The sequence below is a fragment of the Trachypithecus francoisi genome, unplaced genomic scaffold (genome assembly GCF_009764315.1).
Source record: "Trachypithecus francoisi isolate TF-2019V2 unplaced genomic scaffold, Tfra_2.0 Lachesis_group4, whole genome shotgun sequence".
NCBI lineage: Eukaryota > Metazoa > Chordata > Mammalia > Primates > Cercopithecidae > Trachypithecus > Trachypithecus francoisi.
The window spans coordinates 72189015-72215783 of record NW_022681469.1 but is presented as its reverse complement, the minus strand read 5'-3'; the positions used below and the strand labels follow the sequence as shown (position 1 = coordinate 72215783).

At 37.3% G+C, this 26769-nt stretch overlaps 1 protein-coding gene across 6 annotated transcripts in view; it reads right to left on the bottom strand.

Moving 5' to 3' along the window:
- The window catches only part of AKAP9 (A-kinase anchoring protein 9), a 182048-nt gene that overhangs the window by 114997 nt on the left and 40282 nt on the right, over positions 1-26769 (bottom strand). For 5 of the 6 annotated variants that reach the window (XM_033194791.1, XM_033194793.1, XM_033194796.1 and 2 more), the window contains exons 3-8: positions 24760-24804; positions 11905-11958; positions 11058-11228; positions 9348-9503; positions 8335-8532; positions 616-3003 (exon numbers count right to left, since the gene is read on the bottom strand). In XM_033194791.1, coding sequence (XP_033050682.1) covers positions 616-3003; positions 8335-8532; positions 9348-9503; positions 11058-11228; positions 11905-11958; positions 24760-24804 — 3012 coding nt within the window. The remainder of the gene's footprint in view (positions 1-615; positions 3004-8334; positions 8533-9347; positions 9504-11057; positions 11229-11904; positions 11959-24759; positions 24805-26769) is intronic. The other variant, XM_033194792.1, reaches the window with a different exon arrangement.

Below are 26769 nucleotides of genomic sequence, written 5' to 3'. Positions count from 1 at the left end.
AATTAGTAACTTTTCTAATGATGAGATTCTCCATAAAGTTATACAAACTCTTGTCTTTCCAAAGAAAATCTGAATCCATTAGTATGTTTTATCTCCTGAGCAGAATATACAACATAGATTGAAAGAAAGTCAACAATGGTTAAAAAAAAATACTTAAATGATAGGCCCAAGTTAAAATTACATTAGAGGGTTCATTTTCATTCTCTTCTAAGGATATGAATTTATGTTTTATGAAGGTGAAACCTGTGTGAAATGTACATTTTCTTTTTTTCTTTTCTTTTTTTGAGACAGAGTCTCACTCTCTTGTCCAGGCTGGAGCGCAGTGGCGCGATCTTGGCTCACTGCAAGCTCTGCCTCCCGGGTTCACGCCATTTTCCTGCCTCAGTCTCCCCAGCAGCTGGGACTACAGGCACCCGCCACCATGCCCAGCTAATTTTTTGTGTTTTGAGTAGAGACGGGGTTTCACCAAGTTAGCCAGGATGGTCTCGATCTCCTGACCTTGTGATCCAGCAGCCTCGGCCTCCCAAAGTGCTAGGATTACAGGCGTGAGCCACTGCGCCTGGCCGAAATGTACATTTTCATTGTGCTTTACCATATGTAAATAAGTAAACATACCTGTTCTGATTTAAGTACACTGAGTTCTTTCTGAAGCTTATCATTTTCACTTGGTTGAGTTGCTCTAAGTGATGATTCCTTTGTTACAGATGGTAAGTGATCCAAAATCAACTGTTCTTGCTTACTTTCTTTTCCAGTAGTCATATTTTCAAAAGAAACTTTATCTTCCACCATTATTTTTGATTCTTCACCAAAACTTTTATTTACTTTAGAAACTGATCCTTCAGCATCCCTGCTTGTTATAGTCACAACTCCATCTGATAAAGAGCTTACTTGAGTATCACATGACTGTACATTTTCTGCCCTGTTGTGGTTAATAATGATTTCTAGCTCTCTACATCTCAATAAAACTTGTTCTTTCTCTTGCTTTAAAGATTTAACTTCTTCATTTAGAAAACTAATCTCACTATGTTTCTGTTTCAATTGTTCAGAAAGATCAGCTAGTCTCTGTGACAGCTCTAATTTCTCTCGCTTGGTTACCTCAAGTTTTTCCATGAGTTCTGTTGTATCCTTCTCAACAACCTCACCCATTTCCAATGTTTCTGCTACAAAAGTTTTGTCTTCATCAAAGACAGAACTTTTCATTTTCACTGTAGTTGGATTTATTCTTTGCAAATGAAGCTCTTCATTAAGTGCTTTAAGCTTACTTTTATACTCTAATTCCTGTTTATTTTTACTGTCTTCTAAATCATCTTTTACTTTGAGAAGGCAAGCATACTCCTCTTGTAACTCTTGATAGTTAACTTCAAAGTTTTTTTCAGCAAATGAAAAAGTGTTCCTTTGCTTTTCAATCTCTTCATTTAGCTGAATACATTGCTGTTTGAGGTCCTCATTTTCCTCTGTAAGTATTTCTATTTCTTTCTCCCAGACAGAGTCTTTGGATTTGGACTTAATGGAGTCTATGAAAATCAATCGTTCTTCTTGGTTATCAGGAGTATGTATTTTCAACATGTCTTCAAGGGCTTTCTTTTCATCTTTAAGAATGCTATTCTCTGCTTCAAGTTGTGTGAATTTTTCTTGAAGATCATTCTCTTTTTCCTTCATCTGTTTTTCTAATAGCTCTGTTTTAAGTTGTAATTCTTGAACTTCTTGTTCAAGTGTACCCTTTTCCTTTTCTTCTTGTCTGAGTATTTCAATTTCTTTTTGAAGTTCATTGATTTGAAGAGTCATTTCTTCTGACTTTGAATTTACAAGAGACTGCTGTAAATCTTTTAGCTTCGAAATTTCCAAAATTAATTGATTCTGCTTAGTTATCAAATTGTCTTTTTCAAACTGCATGGTTTCTATCTTTTGACTCATTTCATTCTGTAAACCATCTATCTGCTGTTTATAGTGAATGCCTAAATTATCTTTAAGTTTTTCAATATTTATTCGATGTTCAATTTCTAAATCTTCCTTCAGTTTGGAAAGTTCTTCTTCATGACTAAATAGAAGCTGTGTTCTCAGCCTCTCTAATTCAGCTTCTTGTGATTCAGCCATTCTGTCTAACACAGCATTCTTTTCTTTTTCTAACATTTCAAGTTTTATCTTATAATTTGTAACTTCTGCTTCATGTTTTAATTCTAGTTCCTTTCGGGATTCAGATGCAGAAACAATCTCAGCTTTCAAATCTTCCACTGTACTAAGGGACTTTTGTGCTTCATTCAGTTTACTTTCTTGTTCAGCTATTGTCTGTCTAGCTCTCTGAATTTGTTCCCTTGAAAAGCTCAATTCTTCAAAAAGGTCTTCAAGTTGTCTCTGCAGAGCACACTTTTCTTCTAAAATTACTCCTAGTTCTTCCTTGAGTTTTTCCTTTTGAGAGTTAGTATCTTGCAATTTTATATTCAGTTCATTTATTGCCACATTCATTAACTTTATCTGATCTTCATTAACTGTAATATTTGGATATGACCTTAAAACATTCTCCATTTCTCCCTTATGCCGTGTTTTAAGTTCCTCCATCTGTGACACGTGTTGTCTTATTAATTCTTGTTTCATTTGCACTATCTGCTGCCCATACATCTCATCCAGCTCTGCTCGGAGTTGTTCTAACTTTCTTTGTGTTTCTTGTTCCATTCGTTGTACTATATCAGTTTCGAACTGGCTGTCTTTATGATATCTCTTCTGAAGTTCTTCGACTGTCCCCATTAACTGTTTTATTTCTTCAGAAGATTGTCTTTCTTTTTGCTTAGAATTAGTCAGCTCTAACTTCATATTTTTTATTTCTTGGTTTTTTTGCATAAACTGTTCTTGTAATTCTCCTAGTAATTTATCAGCAGCTGTTAATTTATCCTTTAGCTCAAGAGTTTTCTTTTCTTCTTCTATTATTTTTGTGTTTAATTCTTCAATGATTGCCTCCTTTTCCTGTATTTCTTCTTTATTTGAGTTTTCTACTTTTTTATCTTGTTCCTTTAGGGAAAAAAATGAAAATGTAAGAATGGCATTTTTAGCTTCTGGCAAATTATACCGCTTCATCTCACTACCAAAAAATTGATAGAAGTTTCCTTTTTAAAAAATTCTACAAAAAGTAAATGTTGGTCCTGCCCCTCAATTTTTTCCACAATAATGAGACCTAGAACTCGTGTACCCAACACTACTTGCGAGCAAACACTATAGTAGTTACGGCCTTCTTAGAAGAAATTTCTCTTAACATTTCTGTGATTAAAATTTTTAGTTTAAAAACCCAGTCTGATTTTAGATGTCTCCAAACTGTTATATTCTCATTTTTCTTATTAACTGATCAACATTCTAAATATGTAGTATTCTCTATAGCTAAAGTACTGCATATACTCTAACCACATTCAGAAAGATAAAAACAAATCAAAGTTCCTCACATGTATTCTGGTGACTTCAATGTGTGTCATGGGCAAGGGCTATGGAAAAAGGAAAACAACAAAAACAGATTCCTAACGGTCTGTCTTAACTTCAGTCCTGGGCTCTTAAGTCAGTCAGAAATTTAGAGATATGCAATGCTTAAAAGGTTGAACCTCAAGTGACATCTAAGACAACTATACCATTTATGGCATATCAACTTGGTCCTAAACTTTTGGTTTAAACAGAGTTTTGAAAGCAGAGCAGATACTCTCCCCCAGTTCTTATTTGGGATTCTATTCTGGAACGCAGACAAGGCTAAGCGCAGACACAGGTGAAGGCATATCTGTTACCGTGATTACTTCAGCATGACAAAGTCAAGCAGAGGCCCTTGGTCAAAGTTTTGCTTCAGTGACTGAGTTGCTTCTGTAAGTAATAGAGCGCTATAGTCTCGAAAACAAATAAATACATGAAATCTACAGAATGGATCAGAACATAAGTAGGTAAGTAAAATTATTTTAAGGAGACAGGAGTTCCAGGCAAACAGGACTGAAAGGTGCCTTGAATGAATGTATTAACTTATCTAAAGAAGAAATGTCAAGGCTGAGAAAAAAACCTCAGAGGGAAATATTGGCAGTGCCCATTCAAATACAGCCTTTGAGAATTCTGGTCGCTCTAGAAAAAATATTACCTAATGTAGAAAGAAACGTCAGGGGTTGTAGCAAACAGCATTTAAGAATTCCCATCGATAGGCATGATCATTCCTACTGTGAGAGAGATAGATCAGGTTATCTCAGCCTAATGCCCCTGAACATGTGATTCCTCTAAAACCTTTTGATCTCATGGTCACTAACTAACTTTATAATTATTATTTGGCTTTTAAAATTCATTTGCCCATGGAAATAATATAAAAATCCAATGAACTTGAAATATTTAGGTCCCCGTGATAAAGATTTCTCATTGTAAATTAATAATCTTATTCAAGCTTTAAACATTAGCCTCATGGTGAAACCCTATCTCTACTAAAAATACAAAAATTAGCCAGGTATGAGGGTGGGCGACTGTGATCCCAGCTACTCAGGAGGCTAAGGCAGGAGAATCACATGAACCTGGAGGGCAGAGGTTGCAGTGAGCTGAGATGTCACCATTGGACTCCAGCCTGTGAGACAGAGCGAGACTCTGTCTCAAAACAAACAAAAAAATTAGCCTCGTGAACTTGGAAAATCTGAGTTCACTTCTGAGGTAGCTCGTCTCAGTTGACAGGGGGAAAAAAAAAATCAGACTTCTGAACCTACAAGTTGAAGGCCAGATTCTGTATACAAATTAACCAAGGCAATGAATGTTATCCTATGCAGCCTCTTGGGCAAAATTCTATCAGCTTTTGTCTTGGTATCACATATCCCACCCAATATTACCATGTTATTACCAAGTCCTGAGCCTTCTTACTTCAAACTCTGCACTACAACAGGATATTAGTAAATCAGTTTAATCTCCTTTAATCCCAGTGTTTTCATCCATACAATAAAGATAATATTATTTCCTCTATCTCACAGAATATGCTAAAATAAAATATCATCTATTAAGGCATTTTATTCTTACTGTACTATTAATATATACAAGTATAATATATTTACATACTAGAAAGAAATCTATAACACATTTGGAGCCTATGAGAAAGTAAAATCGGTTCATGGTGGTCAATTCCAGTTAAACTGTTAAATAAGTAACTAAGTTTGAAAAATGTTAATGTTATAAAATCTAATTTTCTGTTTCCTGATTTCTGTAAGGGAGGGGGGCCTTCATAAAACAGTATCATTTAATTCAAAATTGTTCAACACCTGATATAATAACAACCAACAATAATTCTTCATTCAACCATTAAACAACACAAACTTATGGTTTATTTTTCTTAGTATCACTTATTTCAAAGTACATGGTTTTAAACCACTTATATTTTGTGGTCTTAAAAAAAAAAAAAAAGCCCTGTGGTTGAATACACTATCTTTTGGAAACACACCTGAGATGGTGGGGAATAATATGCTATGGCACGATGGGAAGTTTGCAGGATTAGGACAATGAGAATGAGCTTTTGATCATCGACACAGTTGTGTAAGGAAGGGGTCCCCAACCTCCAGGCTGCGGACCCAGTACCGGTTGGACCCTGTTAAGGACTGGGCTCCACAGCAGGAGGTAAGCGAGCAGTAAGCTCGCCTGTCGGAGCAGCTGCGGCATTAGATTCTCATAGGAGCTCAAACCTTGTTGTGAACTGTCTATGTGAAGGATCTAGGTTGCAAGCTCCTTATGTGAATCTAACTAATGCCTGATGTCATCCCCAAACCATTCCTCCCCCAAGTCTGTGGAAAAAGTGTCTTCCACAAAACTGGTCCTTGGTGCCAAAAAGGTTGGGGACCACTGGTCTAGGGAACAAAGACCATTTCATTTGTGACCCTAATGCCTTAGGGGACTCTAATGCCTTAGCTGCCAATAGAACTATTACTCGGGGGGATTCATTTTCTTAAGAATAAAAATTTTAAAAATATGTATATAGTGAAAAACAGATTGATAAAAGTATTCTTGTTACATTCAAATAAACAAAGGTTAGTCCCCCTACAAAAATGAATTACTTGAATTTTAGATAATCTCAATTTACATGGCCCACAGAGTAAATATAATACAATCCAATCTCCAGGCTCTTCTCACCCAGCCCTAGATTATCCTTCTACTCTTACCTCCTGAAAAGATTAACCTTCAAAGACTACTGTTTCTAGATAAATTACACCATTTTTTGATCCTTACTGATTTTTAACATGTTTTGTCCTAAGTCTTTATGCCTACTCCACACTCTGTCTAAAATGTTCTCCCCATTTCTATCAGTTGAGATCCTTAATTTATCCACTTGTTTATGAAGTAAGTATTGAGTAACTACTATGTTCCATGCATTAGACCAAATGCTGGGGAAACAAAATACAATTAAAAAGGAGTTGTCCCACCTTACAAACTTAACTGAAATAGAAACTCCTCCACTAAAGCCTACCCTGAATCTCTTCCCTCATGAAGCCAGACCTATTCAGAACTTTCAAAGCACTTTTGGCCCACATTTATCCTGGTTTTGTGGTGTCCTTTGTACATGCCATAGCTCTCCTACTAATCCATGAGTTCCAGTGAAGAAAAGGGCACACTTTAAGCCTCACTGTATTTCTTTCAAGGGCCTGCTACAAAAATAGGTGTTCTGTAAACACTTACCTAATTATTTTTAAATTACCTTATAGTTGTAAAGCACGTATTTTTCATAATTTCATCGTCTCCAATTTGTACACTCCCTATTATTTAAAAGCAGTCTCTGGAGTCAGACAACCTAGATTTGAAATCTGGCTCTATCAACTTACTACCTGTGTATACCAGAGCAATTTACCTCATCTTGCTTTGTCTTGGTGTCCTCATTTAGAAAATAGGAGTGATGCCGGGAGTGGTGGCTCAAGCCTGTAATCCCAGCACTTTGGGAGGCCGAGACGGGCGGATCACGAGGTCAGGAGATCGAGACCATCCTGGCTAACACGGTGAAACCCCGTCTCTACTAAAAATACAAAAACTAGCCGGGCGAGGTGGCGGGCGCCTGTAGTCCCAGCTACTCGGGAGGCTGAGGCAGGAGAATGGCGTGAACCCGGGAGGCGGAGCTTACAGTGAGCTGAGATCCGGCCACTGCACTCCAGTCCTGGCGACAGAGCGAGACTCCGCCTCAAAAAAAAAAAAAAAAAAAAAAAAGAAAATAGGAGTGATAATGGTACTTCTATTGCACAGGCCTATGGTGATGATTCAATGAGTTAATATGTGTAAGATGCTTTGAATACTGTGTATTACACATTAAGCACTTAATAAATGCTAATTACTACTATTATTATTATCCAAACAATACTCGTCTTGGTAATTTCTCAATATCTTGCAGAAGAACCTCCTAAGTTTATAAAAAGTATTATATTGCATGTACAATCCATCCTCATTCTTTGCAGATTCCATATTTGTGAGTTCTTGCTAAAATTTATTTGTAACCCCCAAATCAATGCTCATGGTGCTTTCAGTCATTTGTATGTGTGCACAGAGTGACAAAAAATTTGAGTTACTGGACATACACTTTTAGCTGAGGTCAAACAAGGTGACCACACTGCCTTGTTCATCCCTTATACAGAGGACCAGAGGGATGGAGAGGACCCGAGGCATGGAGAGGACCCGAGGCAGTGCATTATAGTATAGGAAGCTCCAGCTCTGGGGCAACTGACAGGATCTGAATCCCAGTCTGACACCTGTTAGTGGGGCAGCCTCAGGCAAGTCACTTCTGAACCTTGAGTTCTCTTTTAAAAAATAAAGAAACAATCTTCCAGGATGAGTAGTTTTTATGATTTAAGATTATAATCAATGTGATATACATATATGTAAAATATACACACTCATACACAGACACATACTTCCTCCACCAACCCCCCACCAGAGAACTTACTTGCTAAATAAATGTTCCCAGAAACTTAAGTTTATGGAACATAACTTATGTAAATAAAAAGAACTGACTACATTTGATTTTTTTCTCATTAAAATCCATAAAATTTCTTTCTGTTGTGAAAATATTTTCTGAATTTCACAACCATGGCTAAAATAAGTGGAAATAATTATAAATGACAAAAAAACCTATCGTTATAAATTCAGATTTTCCTGCTAATTCAGTTTAACATAGGTTGATCACTTTTAGGGAACTCAGTAATGACTACTATCTTAAAAACTCTATTACTGAGATTCCCATTTGCTTTTGAAATAAATTACACAAAGAGCTTAATTATGAAATTTTGTGATTCATGTGCCTAACAAAAAAAGTCACTTGCATAAAAAACTTTCAACTGTAAAGCTTCTACAAGTTAGCTGACTTCCTTAAAATAAACATACCATTTCATATACTTTAATTTTTTCTTGCAAGAAACTAATTTGCATTGTGAAGTCTTCTTTCTTTTTCTGATAATCTTCTAGTAAGTGGTCTTGTTCTTCAAGCTGCTGTTGATGAGTGAGGATCTGTTGTTTGGCTTGTAGTAAGTCTGCAGCTGTGCTACTATGAGTGCTGTTTCTCAGAGTTTCACTAGCCTGTAACTGAAAATAGAAACCTCAAAATGTTAAATTCTGAAGTGACTGTATTAGGGAATAGACATCTTTGGGGTGTGCCTGCAATAGCTCTCTGGAAACTTTGCAGGCTTGAGACCCTAGCAAACATGCTACCTTGGCTAACTAGATAGGTATACCCAAACCAAGCCAATAAAACTATCTTTTCCATGATACAGCAGAGAAGCTAGGTCTCCTGAGACTGAGGTAGATATGGGAAGAAAAGTGGGGCCTCAAAGATAGTACTTCCCAAATTCTCCGTGGCTTGCCAGTTTGTAGTTCCAATCCCTTTCAGAGGCCTGGTTGTATTTCTGCCCTTGGGCTCTGAAAACAGCCTGAATCCTTACACTAAATACCTCCCTTTTGCTTAAGCTATTTCAAATTGTTTTGCTACCTGCCATCAGAAATTCTGATTAATGCAATTAGATTTCTGTGGCTCTAATTAAAAGAAAATGGAATATATTTAGTCTTACTATCATTTAGAACCTAACTAAAATAAACCATACCAGAATTGGCAAAGGTAGGATGTGACTACAAGTTAATTTCTACAGAAGTACCCTCAATCAACCTTATAAGATTTGTAAGATTCCAAAATAGAGACAGGGAGGAAATACAAAGGAAATATTAGTAGAAAACCATTTAAGAAAAATGAATTAAATTCCTGGTTAACACAGCAACACATATTCACTAATTTTTCATACATGATATAATAAGAAATGGCTTTTCAACAAATTTAGATTTGTTCTTGAATTTTTAAAATTCATTACTAAAAAACTAATGAATTTTGTTGCATTAGTAACACTTACTTGCTGAAACTGAATCTGTAATTTTTGACTCTGGTCTGTCAACTCTAAAAATTCTCTCATTGTCTCATCCTTTTCTCTTCTTGCTTGTTGTAAATTAGCAGTGAGCTGGGTTATAATGCCATCTCTTTGTTTAATGGCAGCTTCAAATTCTTGTAACTAAAAGAAAATAGTAAGTGCTAGATTTATTTTTTTTAAAAATTGACTATTATTACAGGCAACTTTTTCAAAATAAGAATTCAAAACACATTGGCAGAATTCTTACACTTTGTAAGCAGTCTTTTCCACATTTGAAAACTATTAACTTATAGAAATGGGTGCTTCCAAATCAACTTAAAAAAATTTATCTGAACTAAGGAAAAAATTATATTTGATCTGACTAATCCATATATTTACTTATAGAAGGACAAGTGCCTTTATATTTAGGGGTGCCCCTAATCTGTTCCCAGGCAACACCACCCTAGACATGTTTAATTCCAACTTGTTTCTGAAGAGGATGAGACTGAAATGTATTTTGTCATCCTCATCAATGTCCTATTTCACCTTGTTTTCATAACTGACTGCCATAGATAGTTATGGAAGTCTAACCACAGATGTTAGTCTAACCACAAGAGGTTACTTACAAGGACCCGCTGACATTGTTTTTCTGTTCTTTTTTGAGACAGGGTCTCGCTCTTTTGCACAGGTTAGAGTACAGTGGTGTGATTTTGGCTCACTACTGCCTCAATCTCCTGGTCGGAACTGATCTTCCCGTTTCAGCCTCCCAAGTAACTAGGACTACAGGCATACAGCACTATGCCTGGCTAATTTTTAATTTTTTTGTAGAAGTGGGGTCTTGCTATTTTCACCAGGCCAGTTTCAAACTACTAGACTCAAGTTATCCTCTTGCCTTAGCCTCATGAAGTACTAGGATTACAGGCATGAGCCACCATGCCCAACTTGCTGACATTCTTAATGGACTTAAGTTATAATATTTTGATGTGGTTTGCACCATAATTTTCTCTCAGGCTGATTACAAAAACATCTGTCTTACTAAAGTGATTTCAGGCTAGCTATCATAAAGTTTAAAAAGAGTCTGTGTTATGTCAACCCTGTTAATGAAATCCTACTTTTAAACAGGTTGTTTATGCTGTGTATAAGGACAAAAAATTATAAGTGATATCGTTACCATTTAGTTTTCTGTTTGATTTTTTAAGAGACAGGGACTCTCAATGTTGCCCAGGCTGGACTTGAACTCATGGGTCAAGCGATCCTCCCACCTCAGCCTCCTGAGTAACTAGAACTACAGGGGCATGCCACTGTGTCCCACTAAATTACCATTTGAAAACCCCCTTCTTTAGGCCAGGCACTACCGGTCGCTCACGCCTGTAATCCCAGCACTTTGGGAGGCCAAGGGGAGTCCAGGAATTTGAGGTGACACCCCGTCTCTACAAAAAATTAGCTGGGTGTGTTAGTGCATGCCTATAGTCCCAGTTACTCAGAAGGCTGAGGTGGGAGGATTACTTGAGCCCAGAAGGCAGAGGATGCAGTGGGCCGAGACTGCACCACTACACTCCAGCCTGGGAGACAGAGCAAGACCCTGTATGAAAAAAAAAAAAAGCAAAAAGTTAAAAAAAAATAAAGAAAAAAACATCTTTAAAGACCACTATTATTCACAGTTCCTGTTTCTGTTTTTGTGAGTAGCAAATCAAAAGCCATAGAAAATAAACATACCTGCTGTAGTCCTTCAGTCCCATAGGTAACTCTCATTTCTTCCAGCTCTCTGTTTAGCTCTTCGATCTCATGCTGCTTCCCAGCCAACTCACTTTCCATCATCTCTAGATGAGTCAGACTGTACTGTGCTCCTTGTTCAGAATAAGAATCATCAACACCAAATTCTTCTTCCTAAATCAATCCAAGATTTTAAAGAATTCAGTACCAGCAATATTCCTTACGGAGAGAGATTAAAATACTGAAATCCACAGCAAGGTCCACTTTAAAACATCACTCACCACCTGGAAGATTACAGTATGGCAACCTACTTTGTTAACATGACATTTACCTCAAGAATATAAACAGGCTATCCGCAAATTCTGTTACAATTGAGTTTTCTTTTTTTTTTTTTTTTTTGACAGGGTCTTGCTCCGTCACCCACGTTGGAGTGCAGTGGCGCAATCTCAGCTCACTGCAACTTCTGCTTCCCGGGTTCAAGCAATTCTCTTGTCTCAGCTTCCCGAGTAGCTTGGGACTGCAGGCGGCTGCCACCACTCCTGGCTAATTTTTGTACTTATAGTAGAGATGGGGTTTCACCTTGTTGGTCAGGCTGGTCTCAAACTCCTGATCTCAGGTGATCCACCTGCCTCAGCCTCCCAAAGTGCTGGGATTAAAGACGTGAGCCACCATGCCTGGTCTACAATTGAGTTTTATAATAAATGATAGATAACTTTGTTTTAGTAAACATTAAAATTAATTTGAAATTACACACAGAAAGAAGTACATGCAGGAAAAAGTTTTGTTAGTAAGCCAGATGATTTTAAATAGTATACAACATTAGTATCACGAGTAGTTTTAAATACCGTACCCTTAATAAATTTGTAGGTTTTCCTGTTTTCATCACAAAACTGCAACCATTTACCTGTATAAAAACAATTTCCTGATATATTATGATCTTAGACATAATTTTATTTAGCTAACAATATTTCTGTTAACTGTATTCATGTGTATGCCTTTTATTCCTAAGGAAAATGCATCATTGGCAAAAACAGATACAGAGATTAATTTAAAATATCTAAGAGACATAATGACCATTTCAAATGTCAATCATTCCTCACACATCTGAGTGCTTATAATGCAAAAGACACTGAACTACATATATACATTTTCACTTAGGTGAATTAAAGTTCTAAGTGCAGTTTCTGTTGCTCTTCAGAAGTACAAACCTCAATAAATCCTCTTCTATGAAAGGCTTCCTTAAAATAGTTTAAATAATTTTTTTTATTAAGCCCTATTCATTTTCAAGTAAAACAATTTACTGGTAGAAATGTCTTGAAAGTGGATGAGCAAGGTAAGTGGCAGGAGGAGATAAATAGGTAAGAACACTCCCTCAAGAACGTTCCTCTGGGGCTAGTACTATGACAGCTATGCCAACACTGACCCATGTGGAGATTTTCTTTTTTTTTTTTTTTGAGATGGAGTCTTGCTCTGTCGCCCAGGCTGGAGTGCAGTGGCCGGATCTCGGATCTCAGCTCACTGCAAGCTCCACCTCCTGGGTTCACACCATTCTCCTGCCTCAGCCTCCTGAGTAGCTGGGACTACAGGCGCCTGCCACCTCGCCCGGCTAGTTTTTGGTATTTTTTAGTAGAGACGGGGTTTCACCGGGTTAGCCAGGATGGTCTCGATCTCCTGACCTCGTGATCCGCCCGTCTCGGCCTCCCAAAGTGCTGGGATTACAGGCTTGAGCCACCGCACCCGGCCGTGGAGATTTTCTATAACATATTACTGCCCATCTCTAGCAGTAATCTCTAGCACAGATATTTTTTGGTAGGAGGAAGGAGAATAACATAATATGTCTTCAGGGTTGACCTAGTGAGAAATTAAAGATCAACTAATCCACTTAGTAATCCTCTTTCCCCCTAAACAGTGCCAAAACCAACTATGTATCTCCCAAATCTTAATTATTCACACTTCTATGTTAAAGGAATCCAAGATAATGGATTTATTGCTGTTGAAAAGCATAGGATAGACAGGCCCAGAAATAGGTTTAGATCCACATGGGCCACAACACTTTGAAAAGTAAAAATCCTAATCAAGTGTTCTTTATCAGAGTTTGATTATTTTGCCTTTATCATAAGGATGATGTTTTTTGTTTGTTTTTGAGAAAAAGTCTTGTTCTGTTGCCCCGGCAGGAGTGCAGCAGCATGATCTCAGCTCACTGCAACCTCCACTTCCCAGGCTCAAGTGATTCTCTTGCCTGAGGAGAATCAGCCTCCCAAGTAGCTGGGACTATAGGTGAACATCACCATGCCCAAGTTGGTCTCAAACTCCTGACCTCAGGTGATCCACCTGCCTTGGCCTCCCAAAGCGCTGGGATTACAGGCGTGAGCCACTGCACCCAGCCAAGGACAATTTCCAAAAAGCAAAGCTAAAGTAAAAAAATAAAAAAAAAATTCTATGGTAAAACAATATTGCAATTGGTGAAAACTATTAGAAGGCAGGGGTACTAACTCTATTAAGATTATTAATAACAATAAGCCAGGTGCAGTTGTGCATGCCTGTAGTCCCAGCTACAAGGGAGGCTAAGGCAGGAGGATTGCTTGAGCCCAGGAGTTTGAGGATATAGGGCACTACTGGCACACCCATTAATTGCCACCACACTCCACTGTGGGCAACATACTGAGAACCATGTCTCTAAAAAATTTTGTTTTAATTGGAAGAAAAGATTATTAATATCATTTCATTTGCAATAACTTTCAAATTAAGTACTTCTAAATTGCAATTAGCTTTCCTTGATCCTGAAATGAAGCATTCTGATGTGTCCTCTAAAATATTTTACTGTAGCCTACTGGTGTAACGAAATAGATGTTTATGAATACAGTAGTCTTCCTTAATCCACAGGGGATATGTTCCAAGAACCCCAGTGGATGCCTGAAATCATAAATAGTATTGAACCCCATGTACACTATGGTTTTTTGATCTGATAAGGTAGACAGACTAAGTGAATACGAGATGGACAGAGTATATGGTGTGGATCTACTGTATGTTCAAAGGGATGATCCACATCTTGGGTGGGATGAATGGGATGGAGCAAGACTTCCTCATGCTACCGAGAACAAGGCACAACTTAAAACTTACGAATTGTTTATTCTGGAATTTTCCATCCAATATTTTCAGATAATCGTTGACTACAGAAAGTAAAAACAGGGATAGGGGGACTACTGCTTCTTCAAATATGACATAAAGCAATGAATATTCCTTTAAGGAGTGATGATGTCAGTATTACATGAATCAGTTATCAGTTTGTAATAATTATGTTTATAAAATTTCATCTAATTATTTAGCCACTGCTGTTTCATTTTTCTCTAATTCAGACAAGCAAATGTTATACTTGAACTCATACATATTGAATTCTTAAAATACTATTAATACATGACTGTTTTTCAAAACATATCTACGCTATAATAAATGTAAAACTTATCAATATTAATAAATTTGAAAAGTTTAACATCATATAAATTGGTTATAAAAGATTATTCACCAGAACTAAACTAAAACACACTATATTCCAAAGTTAGAATAGGAACACTTAACAGAATATCACGATCATTAATAGTTAACAATAAATTATTCTATTTTTAATTTAGATAATTATTTTATTGATACCTAAAGGGTAGAGTATTTATCTCTTCTGCTAAAATTAGGCTTCTAACACTATACATACTTCATATGAAAGTAAATAAATGATTTGACACATGAAGATTAGATTAACAGACTCCTTCAGCAGAAAAAAGCTCAACTTCTCTCAATGTCCTTTTTTACTGTGGCATTTGTTGAAGTTATTTAACATACAGACTATGTTAATATATTCCTTCCGCATTCACAGAAAAATTTACTGTATCTGCACAGACGACTCAGAGATCTGGGAAACTACAAGTGAGGTACATTTCAAATTCTAAAATGTTTTATAGAGGTATCACATCATAACAACATTGCTATTCAGAAAGAATCAGAGGAAAGGTAACTTTCATTGTGTGACTATAAAATGGCCTTCACATAAAAACTCATCCTTGTGGTGAACATTAGGCTGATGAAACAAAAAAGAACAACTCAGCCTTACTTATGATTAATGCCTTATTCTTATACTTAATTTGGAAACACATACATTAAAAACATTACTACTGAATATTTTCACAAAAAATAAAAATCTGATGGCTCATAAAAGTTCATGAAAATTATAAGAGTTCAATGGTGCCTAAATGACTCATGGAGTTGGAGTCAAGTAATTAATGAGATTAAAACAAATGTCATAAACCATACAAGCACTTCGTTAAAAAGTATTTAATAATCAGATGAAATCTATAATAAAAGTGAATACCCAATTACTATCATTTCATCTTTCTATACACGGCAAAGTATATTTATTTACTTGTCTTGACTCTATATTGCTTGTATTCCCAACTTCCTCCAAATAACCCTGCTCAAAGGGTATCAAAAACAATTCATGTAAATATGGCATTCTGGACATGAAATGTCCCTTCATTAATGATTGAAGATGATTGTATATAATTTAATTTATAAGAAGAGTATTTTTCATTTAGTCTGATTTCTCTAGTGTACATAATAGGATACGTATTTCTACAAAAGATATCTTGGAATAGAATTATTTGACTAATTCTAAGATGGAACCAGTTTTCCAACCCAATGAGTGTACTAGTCACAGCAGTCAAGAACATTAAACCCACAACATACCTAAATAAATACAATTTACAAACTAAGTTCTAATCAAATATTATCAGAACCTGAAATCCCTCTGAGAACAATTTATTAAGGGAATCCTCACTCATTTCATACAAACATAGCGTAAAGAAAAGTATATTTCAAGTGATGAGCAATTTAAAAAACCATGCTTTGCTGAATGTTTAATGTATGCCAACCACGTATTAAACATTCTCAAGGTTATTTTGTGAACTAGTTTGTGAGGTACACAACTATCCTGTCAGGTAGATATTATTATCGCCCCCCATTTTACAGTTCAAAAAACGGTATTTCACCTAATGTAAATGACTAGTTGATGGGTGCAACAAACCAACATGGCACATGTATACCTATGTAACAAACCTGAACATCGTGTACATGTACCCTAGAACTTAAAGTACAATAATAATAATAATAATAATAATAAAACAAACTGTATTTCAGAGTTTAAGTGATGTGCCCAGGTTCATAGAGCTCAAAGGTGATGAAGTATGTAAATAGGACTTTCTGGCTCCAAAGTCCCCCTGCTCTTTTCTTACATTTTATTGCCCTATTTACCAGAAAAACGATAGTCATATTTAGGCAAAATACAAGATAATTATGTGGTCTATGATTAAAACTACTTGATTTCAAAATTTTAGAATACTCAAATACAATCTAGATCTGCCAAGATTATTAAACTTTGCAAATATGTCATTGCAGTGAAGTTATGATGTTACATGCTGCCCAGAAATCTTTCTCTCTCTCTCTTTTTGAGACAAGGTCTCACTGTGTCGTCCAGGCTGGAGTGCAGTGGTGTGATCATTAGGTCATTGCAACCTCAAACTCCTGGGTGCAAGGGATCCTCCTACTTCATTCTCTTGAGCAGCTGCGAGTACAGACACACACTATCGCCTAATTTTTTTTTTTTTTTTTTTGAGATGGGGTCTTGCTCTGTCACCGAGGCTGGAGTGCCAGTGGTGTGATCATACTCCTGGGCTCAAGTGATTTTCCCACCTCAGCTTCCCACACAGCTGGGACTACATGTGCTCGCCACTATGCCTGGCTAATTTTATTTTATTATTTTAATTTGTAGAGATGACATCTCCCTATGTTGCCAAGGCTGGTCTCCAACTCCTGGGCTCCAGTGATCTTCCCACCTTGGCCTTCCAAAGTGCAGAGATTACAGGTGTGAGCTACTATGCCCAGCCAATAAATCTCATTTTTTAGGTGTGTTATTGAGAGATAATTCCACAAAAGTTCCAATATAAAAACTATTACAGTATGAGATTTATTTCTCAGGTTATAAATTTGGTCCACTGATGATTCTTCTGCCTCCTGAATATGTGGATATGGCTTAGAAGTTTCCTGTAATTCTAGTTCAGTCAAGCCAGTCTAATATTATTAAATGGCGGAATTCAAGCCTCAAAACTAGCCTAGAGCATCATAGATCCAATTAGTATCCATCTTAGCAATTTTGACGACACATATCAAACATTTCACCAACTATCAACTTTACTTCTATGTTTTCTCTAGACATAGTGAATCTACAAATTTCTCAAAGTATAATCCATTGTGAATCCATACATAACACATATAATATTACTAGGGTTATAATTCAAACCAGGTCAAATCTGTCAAAAATTACTTCATAATTATCTTTTTTCTTTTTTTCTTTTTTCTTTTTTTTTTGAGATGGAATTTCATCCTTGTTGCCCAGGCTGGAGTGCAATGGCGCTATCTCGGCTCACTGTAACCTCCACTTCCTGGATTCAAACAATTTTCCTGTCTCAGCCTCCCGAGTAGCTGGGACTATGGGCATGCACCATCATGTTCAGCTAATTTTTGTTATTTTTAGTAGACATGAGGTTGCACCATGTTGGTCAAACTGGTCTCGAACTCTGACTTTGGCCTCCCAAAGTGCTGGGATTACAGGCATGAATGAGCCACCATGCCAGGCCCATAATTATCTTTTTTCAATGTAATCTTCTTTTTTTTTTGAGATGGAGTCTCGCTCTGTCGCCCAGGCTGGAGTGCAGTGGCCGGATCTCAGCTCACTGCAAGCTCCGCCTCCCGGGTTCACGCCATTCTCCTGCCTCAGCCTCCCGAGTAGCTGGGACTACAGGCGCCCGCCACCTCACCCGGCTAGTTTTTTGTATTTTTTAGTAGAGACGGGGTTTCACCGTGTTAGCCAGGATGGTCTCGATCTCCTGACCTCGTGATCCGCCCGTCTTGGCCTCCCAAAGTGCTGGGATTACAGGCTTGAGCCACCGCGCCCGGCCTCAATGTAATCTTCTAAGTTACTGTTTATTCCACACGGTAAGACAGCTCATCAATTTAGTTTTTTTGACCAACATTTACAAGAAACAGTATTATCACAAGATATATCATACTGTGTAAGAATAAGTATCTTTCCAAGAACTTGTTTGAAAAAAAGTATGCACATGTATATATTTATTCATATATAATTATTCATGTATATAACTATAAATATATGTAACTATATATATGAAATTACAAACATGTATGTAAAATATATTTCTCACAAGCTATGGTCAACAAAAATGATACTGTTCTAAGTTTTATTGGTCATGCTTATATTTAAATACTATTTGTACCTTACCTTAAAACACATCGTATTTACTAGGCATCACAGATAAATAGTTTCAATATATTTTTCAGAACCTGATAATCTTCACCAGTTTTTTAATTTAAAAATTTAGCTGAAGACTGTCTTATTATAACAAGAATTTCCCATATTATTAATTCACATTTTTCTAAAGAAAACCTGAAAAATCACCATCTTTTGATCTCTTTAGCTTTTCAAATCAATATTTAAAATTAAAATTTGTGAGGATCCGTTCCACGAAGGCTGAATAGGAACAGCTCTGGTCTGCAGCTCCCAGCGTGATCGACACAGAAGACGGGAAATTTCTGCATTTCCAACTGAAGTACCTGGTTCATCTCATTGGGACTGGTTGGATAGTGGGTGCAGCCCACAGAGGGCGAGCCAAAGCAGGGTGGGATGTTGCCTTACCTGGGAAGTGTAAAGGGTCAGAGAATTTCCCTTTCCTAGCCAAGGGAAGCCACGACAGACTGTACCTGGAAAAACAGGACACTCTTGCCCAATACTGCACTTTTCCAATGGTCTTAGAAACCGGCAGACCAAGAGATTCTCTCCCGTGCCTAGCTCAGCAGGTCCCATTTTTTCCATCTAGAAGAAATGGATGAATTCCTGGATATGTACACCCTCCCAAGACTAAACCAGGAAGAAGTTGAATCTGTGATTAGACCAATAACAGGCTCGGAAATTGAGGAAATAATTCATAGTCTACCAACCAAAAAAAGTCCAGGACCAGATGGATTCAAAGCCAAATTCTACCAGAGGTACAAAGAGGAGCTGGTACCACTCCTCCTGAAACTATTCCAATCAACAGTAAAAGGGGCAATCGGCCGGGCGAGGTGGCTCATGCCTGTAAATCCAGCGCTTTGGGAGGCTGAGGTGGAGAGATCATGAGGTCGGGAGTTCGAGACCAGTTTGACCAGCATAGTGAAACCCCATCTCCAATAAAAATACAAAAAATTAGCCAGGCATGGTGGCGCACACCTGGAGTCCCAGGTACTCGGCAGGCTGAGGCAGGAGAATTGCTCGAACCTTGCAGGCTATGGTTACAGTGAGCTGAGATCGCGCCACTGCACTCCAGCCTGGGGAACAGAGTGAGACTCTGCCACAAAAAAAAGCGCGGAGCGGGGGAGAATCCTCCCTAATTCATTTTATGAGGCCAGCATCCTCCTGATACCAAAGCCTGGCAGATACACAACAAAAAAGAATTTTAGACCAGTATCCCTGATGAGCATCGATGTAAAAATCCTCAATAAAATACTGGCAAACCGAATCCAGCAGCACATCAAAAAGCTTATCCACCATGATCAAGTGGGCTTCATCACTGGGATGTATGGCTGGTTCAACATACACAAATCAATAAATGTAATCCATCACATAAACAGAACAAATGACAAAAACCACTTGATTATCTCAATAGATGCAGAAAAGGCCTTCAAAAAAATTCAACAGCCTTTCATGCTAAAAACTCTCAATAAACTAGGTCTTGATGGAACATATCTCAAAATAATGAGAGCTATTTATGACAAACCCACAGCCAATATCATACTCAATGGGCAAAAACTGGAGGCATTCCCCTTGAAAACTGGCACAAGACAGGGATGCCCTCTCTCACCACTCCTATTCAACATAGTGTTGGAAGTTCTGGCTAAGACAATCAGGCAAGAGAAAGAAATAAAGGGTATTCAATTAGGAAAAGAAGAAGTCAAATTGTCCCTGTTTGCAGATGACATGATTGTATATTTAGAAAACCCCATTGTCTCAGCCCAGTCTCCTTAAGCTAATAAGCAACTTCAGCAAAGTCTCAGGATACAAAATTAATGTGCAAAAATCACAAGCATTCTTATACAACAATAACAGACAGAGAGCCAAATCATGAGTGAACTCCCATTCACGACTGCTTCAAAGAGAATAAAATACCTAGGAATCCAACTTACAAGAGATGTGAAGGACCTCTTCAAGGAGAACTACAAACCACTGCTCAATGAAATAAAAGAGGACACAAACAAATGGAAAAACATTCCATGCTCATGGATAGGAAGAATCAATATCGTGAAAACGGCCATATTGCCCAAGGTTATTTCTAGATTCCATGCCATCCCCATCAAGGTACCAATGATTTTCTTCACAGAATTGGAAAAAAATTCTTTAAACTTCATATGGAACCAAAAAAGAGCCCGCATTGCCAAGACAATCCTACACAAAAGGAACAAAGCTGGGGGCATCATGCTACCTGACTTCAAACTATACTACAAGGCTACAGTAACCAAAACAGCACGGTACTGGTACCAAAACAGAGATATAGACCAATGGAACAGAACAGAGGCCTCAGAAATAACACCACACATCGACAACCATTTGATCTTTCACAAACCTAACAAAAACAAGCAATGGCAAAAGGATTCCCTATTTAATAAATGGTGCTGGGAAAACTGGCTAGCCATATGTAGGAAGCTGAAACTGGATCCCTTCCTCACACCTTATACAAAAATTAATTCAAGATGGATTAAAGACTTAAATGTTAGACCTAAAACCATAAAAACCCTAGAAGAAAACCTAGCCTGTACCACTCAGTACATAGGCATGGGCAAGGGCTTCATGAAAGCAATGGCACCAAATGACACCAAAAGCAATGGCAACAAAAGCCAAAATAGACAAATGGAATCTAATTAAACTAAAGAGCTTCTGCACAGCAAAAGAAACCACCATCAGAGTGAACAGGCAACCTACAGAATGGGAGAAAATTTTTGCAATCTACCCATCTGACAAAGGGCTAATATCCAGAATCTATAAAGAACTTAAACAAATTTACAAGAAAAAAAAACCATCAAAAAGTGGGCAAATTATATGAACAGACACTTCACAAAAGAAGACAGTTATGCAGCCAAAAGACACATGAAAAAATGGGCTCATCATCACTGGTCATCAGAGAAATGCAATTCAAAACCACAATGAGATACCATCTCACACCAGTTAGAATGGCGATCATTAAAAAGTTAGGAAACAACAGGTGCTGGAGAGGATGTGGAGAAATAGGAATGCTTTTACACCATTGGTGGGACTGTAAACGAGTTCAATTATTGTGGAAGACGGGGGCGATTCCTCAAGGATCTAGGACTAGAAATACCATGTGACCCAGTGATCCCACTACTAGGTGTATACTCAAAGGATTATAAATCATGCTGCTATAAAGACACATGCACACGTATGTTTATTGTGGCACTATTCACAATAGCAAACACTTGGAACCAACCCAAATGTCCATCAATGATAGACTGGATTAAGAAAATGTGGCACATATACACCATGGAATACTATGCAGTCATAAAAAAGGATGAGTTCATGTCCTTTGTAGGGACATGGATGAAGCTGGAAACCATCATTCTGAGCAAACTATCACAAGGACAGAAAACCAAACACCACATGTTCTCACTCATAGGTGGGAATTGAACAATGAGAACACTTGGACACAGGGCGGGGAACATCACACACAGGGGCCTGTCATGGGTGGCAGGGATGGGGAGGGATAGCATTAGGAGAAACACCAAACGTAAATGACGAGTTAATGGGTACAGCAAAGCAATATGGCACATGTATACGTAGGTAACAAACCTGCATGTTGTGCACATGTACCCTAGAAGTTAAAGTATAGTAGTAGTAATAATAATAATAATAATAATAATAGAAAAAAAGCAAACAAGTCCATCAAAAAGTGGGCAAAGGATATGAACAGACACCTCTCAAAAGAAGATATTTATGCAGCAAAAAGACACATGAAAAAATGATCATCACTGGTCATCAGAGAAATGCAAATCAAAACCACAATGAGATACCATCTCACACCAGTTAGAAAGGTGATCATTAAAAAACCAGGAAACAACAGATACTGGAGAAGATGTGGAGAAATAGGAATGCTTTTACACCGCTGGTGGGAGTGTAAATTAGTTCAACCACTGTGGAAGACAGTGTGGCAATTCCTCAAGGATCTAGAACTAGAAATACCATTTGACCCAGTGATCCCATTACTGGGTATATACCCAAAGGATTATAAATCATGCTACTATAAAGACATATGCACACATGTATTTACTGTGGCACTATTCACAAGAGCAAAGACTTGGAACCAACCCAAATGCCCATCAATGATAAACTGGATAAGAAAATGTGGCACATATACACCATGGAATACTATGCAGCCATAAAAAAAGATGAGTTCACGTCCTTTGCAGAGACATGGATAGAGCTGGAAACCATCATTCTGAGCAAACTATCACAATGACAGAAAACCAAACACCACATGTTCTCACTCATATGTGGGCACTGAACAATGAGAACACTTGGACACAGAGCATGGAACATCACACATGGGGGCCTGTCGGGTTGGAGGGATAGCATTAGGAGAAATACCCAATGTAAATGACAAGTTGATGGGTGCAGCAAACAAGCATGGCACATGTAGACCTATGTAACAAACCTGCACGTTGTGCACAGGTACCCTAGAACCTAAAGTATAATAAATACATACATACATACATACATAAAATAATACTTAGAATGACAAAAAAATTAAATTAAAATTTGCTCTATTATCTCAATGTGAGAAAACAGCTACACAAATTTTAACCAAATTTCATGGGCATATATGGGATGGTCTGACCTACAGTCACTAGCATATAAAAAAACATTCACTTCAGTGTAAAGATAAAAATGCACTTTGTGGAACTCTGGGGTGCCACCAAAGATACAGGCAGTTTAAGCACCAAAGCATCTAAGACTTTCAATTAAGAAATATAAGCTATAGCCAGGCGCTGTGGCTTACACCTGTAATCCCAGCACTTTGGGAGGTGGAGGCAGTTAGATCACGAGGTCAGGAGTTCAAGACCAGCCTGGCGAAGATGGTGAAACCCCGTCTCTACTAAAAATACAAAAATTCGCCGGGTGTGGTGGCGCATGCCTGTAGTCCCAGCTTGGGAGGCTGAGGCAGAGAATTGCTTGAACCCAGAAAGCAGAAGTTTCAGTGAGCCAACACCACACCACTGCACTCTAGCCTAGGTGACAGAGCGAGACTCCATCTCGGGAAAAAAAAAAAAAAAAAAAGAAATACAAGCTATTAAAAATTAGAGCATTATAGAGGAAAAAAAAGGTTTTCAAATGCAATAATCCCTTGGTGTCTTCAAGGGAATTAGTTCTAGGAACTCCCCTAAGGATACTAAAATCACGGATGCCTAAGACCCTTAAAGGCATAGTATTTACATACAATCTGTGGACATCTGCCCATATACTTGAAATCACCTCTAAGATTACTATGTACTTAGTTGTTATACTGTATTTTTAAATGTTATATATTTTTTATGGTTGTACTGCTATTTTTAAATTTTTTTCTGAACATTTTCTATCTGTGGTTGGTCATATCCTCAAATGCAGAACCCAGGGATATGGGCCAACTGTATGTTCCCCAAATTTGAAGTTACAAAAGCAGACTCTGAATTGTAAGCAGTGATTTTAAATCAAGATACTTCCCATAAGGCAACTTTAGCCTAAATCAGGCACCAATGCATTTATTTAATGTTGGCTAATTATTTTCCTGGCCAGATTACTAGTAAGTATATTCCAACTTTTAAACACATTAACTTCTAAAGTAGCAGTTTTTATTGCTATAAGCAATCTAAAACAGTAATATGTTCATTTAAGAACATGGAGGGTTTTTTTTTCCTATTAGAAACCTACAATAAATTGAGACTTACTGAACACACAGAGTTGCTAAACCATTCAGAGTACAGAATAGTTTATAGTCTCCTCAAATTCTGGAGTAAAGAAATGACAATCACATCTAAAAGAATAAGAAAAAGATAACAAAATGACATATACTTTTGCCAACACACAAAGAAGGTATTTCCTAAAGTGGAAAATACCTTGATCACCTAAAGTAAAAACTACTACTGAAACATTAATTTCAATAAACAAGTTCATATGACTAACCAGAATTCAAGCATTTATAAAAAAGCATTACTCAAAATGAAATATCCTATCCAAAGTCTCAAAAAAATTTTGATATTTTTACTGTGCTAAATATGGATGCCTTGTAATAGTCACATGTCTAAGAAACCCAACATCAAATACTTTCCAGAAACTAAAACAGACACCAAGCTATTCAACCAGACTTAAAACCTTAGCTAACAATCCGAAAAAAAAAAAGTCAGTAATACATAATCCTCAGGTGCTAGTCACTTAACGTTACATTTATAAAAATATGAGAAGTATTCAATACAAGACAAGAAATCAAGTAGCAACAATCAATAATTTCAATAATAATATAAAATACATTTATTTATTATATTAGAAATCAATATAATTTAGTCTTACCTCTGAACTGTAGTCATCTGCTGTGGTTGAAATTTCACTTTCCAGCTAAAACAAAAATAAAAACCAAATATAATTATGACTTTTTGTGCTAAATATCATACTTTACTGAGTCATTGCTATTGGTAAGATATGATAGAAAAGTCACATAAAATACCACTAAAAAACTAGTAAAAATTATTCAAATCTTTAAAATTTTCATTTAATTATAAATAACAATGGCAAAATAATGCAACTAAAATGTACCAGTAGGCATTTTTCTAAATACAGAAGTATCAAGAGGTACTTTCATACAGGGTCTCATATACATATCATTTGTAAGCCAAAAGTACCAAGTAAGACAAAATTCTTCAATCCTCATACAGTAGCCCCCTCTGTATAGTATGGCTTCCTATAATTTCAGTTACCCATGGTTAATTGTGGTTAGAAAATATTAAAATGGAAAATTCCAAAAATAAATTCATAAGTTTTAAATTGTATACTGTTCTAAGTGGCATGATGAAATCTTACTCTGTCCCATCCAGGACATGAATCATCCCTTTGTACACCATATCCACACAGTATATGGTACCTGCCCAATAGTTATTTGGTAACCACCTCCATTATCAGATGCACTGTCATACAGTATGGCAGTATGCAGTATTGCAGTGCTTGTGTTCAAGCAATGGCCCCAAAGCACAAGAGTACTATGCCTAATTTATCAATTAAACATTATCATAAGTATATGAGTATAGAAAAAAACACAGTATATATAGAGTTCAGTGCGATCTGTGGTTTCAGGTCTCCACTGTAGGTGTTGGACTATACTCTCAATATGGTTTGGCTGAGTTCCCCATCCAAATGTCATCTTGAATTGTAGCTCCCATAATTCCCATGTGTTTTAGGAGGGACCTGCTGGGACACAACTGAATCATGAGAGCAGTTTCCCCCATACTGTTCTTGTGGTAATGAGTAAGTCTCACGAGATCTGATGGTTTTATAAGGGGTTTCCCTTTTCCCTTGGCTCTCATTTCTCTCATGTCTGCTGCCATGTAAGACGTGCCTTTTGCCTTCCACCATGATTGTGAGGCTTCCCCAGCCATGTGGAACTGTGAGTCCATTAAACCTCTTTTTCTTTATAAATGACCTAGTCTCTAGTATGTCTTTATCAGCAGCATGAACATGGAATAATACAACTATCCACAAATGAGGAGGAACTACTGTACCTCTTTAAAATGAAACAAAGTCCTAAAATGCTACTGTTAGAAAAATTCGGCCAGGTGTGGTGGCTCACACCTGTAATCCCAGCACTTTGGGAGGCTGAGGTGGGTGGATCATTTAAGGTCAGGAGTTCGAGACCAGCCTGGCCAAAATGGTGAAACCTCGTCTCTGCTAGAAAAACAAAAACAAAAACAAAAACTAGCTGGGCGGTAGTGGTGCACGCCTGTAATCCCAGCTATCTGGGAGGCTGAGGCAGGAGAATTGCTTGAGCCTGGGAGGGAGAGCTTGTGGTGAACCAAGATCATGCCATTGCACTCTGGTCTGGGTGACAGAGTGAGACACTGTCTTAAAAAAAAAAATAATAATTAAAAGGAATCAACAAAAAAGAAAAGGTCAATTTATCTGAAAGAAAAATCATAACATCTTGATGCTAAAAGAGTAGTAACTAAAGAAAAAATAACCACCTTTGTTGTTGTAACACCTTTATAGTTTACAAAAGCACTTTTAAAGTCATTCTTGTTTCACTGTCACATCCCTGGATTTGGGTATGAAGTGAGCAGCTTTTTCAAGCTTCCCTAAAAGAAGTAGTAGAAACAGTCAAGAACAAACCCAAATTTTCTGACTCCAAAAGTACTATTTTCACTATTGACCTTCTCATCTAACCTAAGAATCTCGTTTTAATGGTTAGAAAGGTGAGACCCAGAGAGTTTCACCCCTTCATTCAACAAATATTAACTTTCACTGTCTCCTTTCTCATCTACACCTATGGAAATTCTATTCAACATTCAAGTCCAAGTTCTAAAACTACCTTCT